Source organism: Littorina saxatilis, unplaced genomic scaffold, assembly GCF_037325665.1.
Source record: "Littorina saxatilis isolate snail1 unplaced genomic scaffold, US_GU_Lsax_2.0 scaffold_1275, whole genome shotgun sequence".
Lineage (NCBI taxonomy): Eukaryota > Metazoa > Mollusca > Gastropoda > Littorinimorpha > Littorinidae > Littorina > Littorina saxatilis.
In genome coordinates this window covers 19,297-26,707 of record NW_027127596.1, presented here as the reverse complement: position 1 = coordinate 26,707, position 7,411 = coordinate 19,297, and the positions used below count along the sequence as shown (strand labels likewise).

General features: G+C 41.5%; 1 protein-coding gene across 2 annotated transcripts; it reads right to left on the bottom strand.

Moving 5' to 3' along the window:
* Positions 1 to 252: 252 nt before the first annotated feature.
* LOC138956012 (LYR motif-containing protein 2-like) lies at positions 253 to 5,536 on the bottom strand. 2 transcript variants are annotated; one of them, XR_011452465.1, is made up of 4 exons: positions 5,410 to 5,536; positions 3,914 to 4,054; positions 2,621 to 2,992; positions 253 to 2,296 (listed from the first exon to the last, which is right to left on the bottom strand). XR_011452465.1 is itself a non-coding variant. In XM_070327486.1 (3 exons), the coding sequence occupies exons 1-3, from the start codon at positions 5,449 to 5,451 to the stop codon at positions 2,915 to 2,917; spliced, it is 261 nt and encodes an 86-aa protein (XP_070183587.1). In that variant the 5' UTR covers positions 5,452 to 5,536; the 3' UTR covers positions 253 to 2,914. The 2 variants fall into 2 exon arrangements, 1 of the variants encoding a protein (XP_070183587.1); XM_070327486.1 differs by having other exon boundaries at positions 253 to 2,992.
* Positions 5,537 to 7,411: the final 1,875 nt, after the last annotated feature.

The following is a 7,411-nucleotide window of genomic DNA, read 5'->3' as shown; positions in this document are numbered from 1 at the left end:
AGACATGCATGACCGCCTCTGATTGTTCGGGCACACACACACACACACACACATGTGCACGCGCACACATATCCACCCACACATGTGCACGCTCACACACACACACACACACACACAAATGTGCGGGTGCACACATATCCACCCACACACACACACACACACACACACACACACACACACACAGAGACACACACACACACACACACACACAGTAAACTATCATTGTCTCAATAAACTCAAGAGAGAACATAATGCACTTCCAAAACAAACAATTTATTTTGCAAATACTCCATTTAGGCTTTCAAGTCCAGTCATGCAAACATCCTTTGTGGCAAACATTTTCACAGGGTAAGTGAAAAATACTTACCATACAAAATTTCTTTCTTTCTTTCTTTATTTGGTGTTTAACGTTGTTTTCAACCACAAAGGTTATATCGCGACGGGGGAAGGGGGGAGATGGGATAGAGCCACTTGTCAATTGTTTCTTGTTCACAAAAGCACTAATCAAAAATTTGCTCCAGGGGCTTGCAACGTAGTACAATATATTACCTTACTGGGAGAATGCAAGTTTCCAGTACAAAGGACTTAACATTTCTTACATACTGCTTGACTAAAATCTGTACAAAAATTGACTACACGTATATAGATACAAGAAACACTTAACAAGGGTAAAGGGAGAAACAGAATCCGTTAGTCGCCTCTTACGACATGCTGGGGAGCATCGGGTAAATTCTTTCTCGTCCCAACCAATATGGGACTCCCCCTAACCCGCGGGGAGTCCATACAAAATTCAAACGTGACTAAAAGAACTATTTACCCAAGCACACACATGCAAGCACGCACACACACAAACGTACACACACACACAATCAAGAACAGAAGCTTGGTCAGCTATCTTTGCACACAGTGTGACAGATTTGTCAAGGTAGAGAGCAGCTTCGTTAGCCATTCTGCCTTAGAATTTACAAAACACCTATATGTGCTGATGACCAATTTAATTTCCTTTGTTGGATCAATAAAATGTTATGAGTTATGAGTTATGATAAATTTGTCAAGGTAGATATCATTTTATGGAACCACAGTGATTCGGCCAGGGAATTTACATCACACACACCAAACAACCATCCAAGAAAAATAAATCTTATGGATTGGGAGAGGAGGGTGGGAAGCAGACAAATTGCTGCTCCACCACACTGTATGTTTCTCTGGAACAATTTCATGGACCTATAGTATAAATATACAGCTCATCAACCTCAGCCCATCAATGTTATACAGTGGAACGCCCCTTTTAAGACCTCTAAAAATCTGAGACAATCAGGTCTTAAAAAGGAGGGAGTCTTAAAATGGGGGTAATTTTACAGTAACAGAGGTTATGAACAGAAAGTCTGAGAAAACAAGGTCTTAAAAAGGAGGGAGTCTTAAATTGGGGGGTCTTAAAAGGGGGGTTCCACTGTACATAATGATTTCCAGCCTTCTCAGCTGAAGTCTCCACAGAAGAAGAAGTACAGCGGACCCCCCCCCCAATTCAAGAATTCCTTCCTATTAAGACCCTGTTTTCTCAGACTTCCTGTTCATTTACCCCCATTTTAAGACATGATTTTTTCTGATTTTTGGAGGTCTTAAAAGGCGGGTTCCACTGTACCAGATATCAATAGGTTCAAAATGAGGTAGACATCTTCAACAGTTCTCAGCTTCTCAATCAGTACCCTACAAGCTAACACAGACTTCTTTCATCAAGTGTTCGCACATTCCTTAAATGCACATTCCTTAGTTTAGAAGAAAAGAAAAAACAGAAAAACAAAATCAAAGTAATGTTGTTTCGTGTTTTTTTGTACACAAATTGCCCTAGGCAACCATTTTCTGCTCATACATATTTTATAAGCATACAATGTCTTGTTGCCTTTGTTCTATCTTCACACTTTTCACACATTCACATAATTTATTTTGTCACACATTTTTTTCTCTGTTTTTCAACTCTTTACAACTTAACCTTCGCCCGACCGGGTTATCGACTACACACGGAAGACATCCTGGGGCCGTGCGGACCCATGTTTCTCAAAGAAGGACAAATATGCATTAACCCTTCCGTTGACCCATGCTTTCCAAAGAAGCAAAAACGTGCATCCCCTTCCATAGACGCCGTGGTTAAATTTCCACGAGAAGTAATTAAATCAAATTATTAATTTAATTATTACCTTGCGGTCTAAAGCTTCTCAAAAAAGGAAAAACGTGAATACCCTTCTGTAGACGTCGTACGTGGGGCTGTGTGGACCCACATTGTTATGTATTAATTTCGCTCCACGCAACTTGCTTATTAACTCCAAAATTAAACAGACCGTAGAAAATTATGTTTAGAGCCAATACCTGAAGGTTTGTGACTTCTCTCCCTAATTTTTATGTAAGTTCCTTCAGTTTGAGAAACATGGGTCCCACAATGTCTTCTGTGTGTTTAGTCTAAATTTGACCTTTGTTTTTTTAATTACTTCTCGCTGAAATTTAATTATCTTTTAGGACATAACAGCTTTTTAGGTGTCTGAGGCATTCTTAAAAGCTCATTAAAAAAATTCCAACTGGTTTAAGAGATATTTGCAATTAAACACCCTTCTGGGTCCACACAGACCCACGACGACCGGCGAAGGTTAAACTGTATACACTAACTTAGAAAACATAAAATTCTCGAATCACATAATGAGTAATATACCCTGACACTTTGCTTTTAAAAACAAAAATGCACACCATTTTTGGCCAAAGTCTCTTTACAACAACACAATGGGTGACACACACAGGACACAAATGCAAAGTGAGGGTCCTATGTTCAAGACATAACAGCAAAGACAAGCACAGTCTTAACATATATACACAATAGCTTACAAAACCTTTCAAACCAGATTCCATACACTCAGCACAAGTGATGTCATGTAACAAGATCCAGAGACTGTTCCAATTCCTTCAGCGACATACGTCCCTTGGTGATCATCATTTTTATCGCAGCCTGTAGACATAATATTCATCAGTGTTAGTGATTTTTTTAACCCATAACTCTCACCCACTCCCTTTTTCGTTCACTGTCTCTCGATTCTCTGCTTTCTCTTTCTCTTTTAGGAGTGTGCGCTCATGCTCTCTGCAATATCCTGCTTGCCCTGTGTTTTAAATTTATAATTTACTTGTTTAATAATGAATACAATATTAATCACTGCTAGTTTTTACCACTCTTTATCTACCTCAATTTAATAATTTAGTTATGTATTTCTTTCTTAATTTCATTATTGATTTACTTCACTTACTTCGGAACATATTACCCATTAGTTCAAGTGATATTTTTGAAACAAAAGTCAACGGATGTTCTGATCTTCATCCAAAAGACAATTTGAACATAAACACAAGTATGTGAACATGTATAACACAAACAAACACAGAAAAAAACGGTACTACATGTCTCCGAAAACCCAAAAACCTCCGAAAACCCCTGAAAACCTCATCAAAACTTAAGAAAATTAGTCCTTAGATCGTGTTTTGTTACATATTTGTTTGAAATCAGGACTTATATCTGCAACTTTTACCGTTCATAGCTTTATGCGAGGATTTACGAAGGAGCAGAAGCACTAATCACATGACGTCATCAATACTTGTGCTTTCGAGAAACAAGAGTTATCTTCCTTGCATTGAAATTGTTGCATCGACTTCGTCAAAAATCCGGCTCTTAACACAAAAATAAGGGTGCATGTAGCATGAATCAGGCATGTTTTCTCACAGGCATGTCCAAAACTTCACTTTGAAGACAGATTTAGTTAGTTTAGATGGGGTTTTCGGAGAAAATAAGTACCCGAAAAAAATGTAAAGCAAAAGTCAATCTACAAATTGTGCAACCAAACAAGGATCCATAAATTTTGTGGAAAAAATCATCAAACATCACCTCCTCAGTGTGGTGTTTGTTGTTGTCAAAGTCAGTTCGGATCCACTGCTGCAGGTCCTTGCGCTGGTCTTGGCTGGGAATCCTCTTCAGCGTTCTCAGCATGTCTCGGTACAGACGTAGCACTTCTGAACGCAACAGAAACTGAAACACAGAGCAGAAATTCAACAACAAAATGAACAACAGAAAGTGAAAGGTAAGATGGTACAGGAGGAGACACTTGGTACTATAACTCTACAGCTGTGGTTGTTGTAGTAATACTCAGACCTGGGAACCCCTGTTTTGCACTTGGAGTATTCTCAAGCAAACTTGGTGTATTTTCAGAAAAATTAGCGTACTCCACACAGCATTTGATCATCCATGATTCAAACTTATTTCACACGCGTCCGTCACACCGTTAAGTTTACCAATACGTTTAAAACAAATGCTTCTTTCAATGTTTACTGACAAAAACTGTAATCATGTGTCAAAATACTGGATTGGCTTCGGGATACGCTTGTAAAGAAAAATAGTCACGGAATTTGTTGTCGTATTTATTTTCACTTACCGTAATGCTCGTATTCTAGACAATAACGAGTACAAAATACGCCAAAATCGTATGGGTTCCCAGGTCTGAATACTAATGGTTTCAGGGATTGAAAACAAAAGTCGATGAGGCAAATCTAAAAAAAACAACGTTTGCTTACACACTAATGCTGATGGGGTCTATGTCGACCAAAAGAGTGGGATTCCCTGTAGGTCGAGTTCCTGGAGGGAGATTCCCTGTATACAGGGAATCCCACAGGGTGGAGATTTCAATTAAACTTGCAAACCATACTCGATTTTCTAAGAAATATCAAAAAAGATCGAAAAACATCAAATTCTACCGATGTTGCTGAGCATCACGTGACTTTCAGCGATATCAGCGAAACACTACAGGAACTACATCCTGTGGTATTCCCTGTATATAGGGAATCTACCTACAGGAACTCCACCTACAGAGAATCCCACTCTTTTGGTCGACATAGACCCCAACAGCCACACTAACACACACACACATCGCGCACACACACACACGCACGCACACCACACACACACACACGTGCAAGTACGTGATCATTTATCACACACACACTTTGAAGGTAGATAGAATCTATACATTTGTTGTTGTTTCACATTCCGTTGTCATGTTAGCTCCGCTTTAGCTCTTCTGCTTTGCTACCTTTCTAGCGCATAGACAGCATTCAAAGTCAAACAACACCTCATTCACAAGAATTCTTGGTTTGTGAAACTAAAAGAGAGTAGGCACGGCAACATCTGTTGCAGACTGACGCAACAAAGGGTGGTTGTGCGTGAATGCGGGTGTGTGAACTGATGTGTGAGTGTCTGTGGTGTGTGTGTGTGGTGTGCGAGCATGCATGCGTACTACGTGTGTGCGAGTGTGTGTGTGATACGTACATGCGTGCGTGCGTGCGTGTGTGTGTGTATGTGTGTGCGTGCGTGTGTACAGTTCAACTCACCCTTTTCAATGACAGAGTTCCATTGATACCGCTGGACGCCATAGCACCAAGGGAAGCTACTCACTGTGAAACAGACGGGAGGCGACTCTTCTGGTAAACTGAAGTGACTGCGTGAAGTTGCTTCCCTTTGACTGAACACGCACACTCTCTCTCCCTCCCTCTCTTTCTCTCTCTCTTGCTTACGCACACAGACACACCGGCTGGCACACGCACATAAACACACACACACACCACACACAGGTGCGTTACACATTCACACATACTCACACACACACACTGACTCATACACACGGTGACACTTGCAGTCACGCGTGCGCACACGCACTCATGTACACACGTTCTGTGTGTGTGTGTTTATGTATGTGTGCTTGTGTGTGTGTATATGTATGTACAACATGTGTCTGTATGTGTACGTGCGTGTGTGTGTTTGCGTGACTGAGTGGTGAGTGTGTATGCACGCGTGCCGGCGTATGCGCGCGCGCGTGTCTGCGAGTGTGTGTTTATACTGACGTGTTTATGTTTGCCTATGTGTGTTTGTGTGTGTGTGTGCTTCTGTATCTGTGTATGGGTGTGTGTGTGTTTGTCTCTGTGTGTGTGTGTGTGTCTGTGTGTCTGTGTCTGTGTCTGTGTCTGTGTCTGTGTGTGAGAGAGTGTGAGAGAGAGAGAGAGAGAGAGAGAGAGAGAGAGAGAGAGAGAGAGAGAGAGAGAGAGAGAGAGAAAGAGAAAGAGAGAAAGAAAGAAAGAAAGAGAGAGAGAGAGAGAGAGAGAGAGAGAGAGAGAGAGAGAGAGGGAGAGAGGGAGAGAGAAAGAGACAATGACAATGACAATTCTTTATTTTACGAGGGTAACAGAATAAGCATTGGTATACTTTGAGTGAGAGAGAGAGAGAGAGAAAAAGAGACGAGGAGGGGAAGAGAGAGCGAAAGGGAGAGAGATAGAAAGAGAGCAAAAAACGGATAAGAGAGAGAGACTTTCATACGGACACAAAGAGAGACAGACAGATTTAGAGAGAGATGGAAAGAAAGAGAAAGACATAGGGAGAGAGAATGGAGAAAGAAAGAAAGAATGAAAAAGAGAGAGACAGAGACTTAGACAGAGAGACAGGCACAGAGAGACTGAGAGAGAGAGAGACAGAGAAAGAGAGAGAGAGAGAGAGCAAGCAAGACAGAGAGAGAGAGAGAGAGACTGTGATAGAGAGAAAGAGACAGAGAGAAAGTCAACCAGCAAGCTCAGTACGTACAGTGCAATAGTTTCTGGCGTGCCACCTCTCAGGTACGTTACAGAATGCCGCAAACACCCGTTGCCTAGACCATTCTCGGCGAGCGGTCGCCATTGTTCCGCTTCAGTGACCCCAGACAATGGTACTCGTACCGAGCGCTTGCTAACGCTCGCGAGCGCCACAACAAAACTATGCGTTGCCTAGAAAACGTTCGCAAACGTTCGCCTATGCAACGCATCCCAGGTCAGGTCGCGTGAAGCATTGTGGTATAGACTCACTTTCCAGTTCTCACCTCTGCATTCGCCGATTCGGGGAAGACGATTTCACATTGTTCGATTTCTTAGCTCAAGAAAAATAGATAAAGAAGATACCAAAGCCAAAGGAGATTTCCAAAAGTTTGATCTGCACAGCGTGTTTCCAGTGTCTGCGCAGGGAAGATCGGCTGTCGAAAGCGCAGTGTCGATCTAGCAGTCGTGTCCCCAGTAACAATGTAAGTACAGACAGATCTAGTGTCTCCCACTCATAAAGCGTGTCACATAAGCTTCCCGATCATTCGTTTTGTTTAATTTCTTTCTATTTCAGCAAACACGGATATGAAAAACAGTGCTGGGCAGTCACCTCCAGTGAAATTAGTTGATCTAAACTGCCTGTAATGTTTGGATGTCTTTGTTCTTGGTTCGATTTATGTGAATGTCAAGACTTGCAGTAGAGTCTCAAGTTTACTCTGCCCGTATATATGTCACGTTTCAATATATCATATAAGGTGATTATGAAACGGTTAGT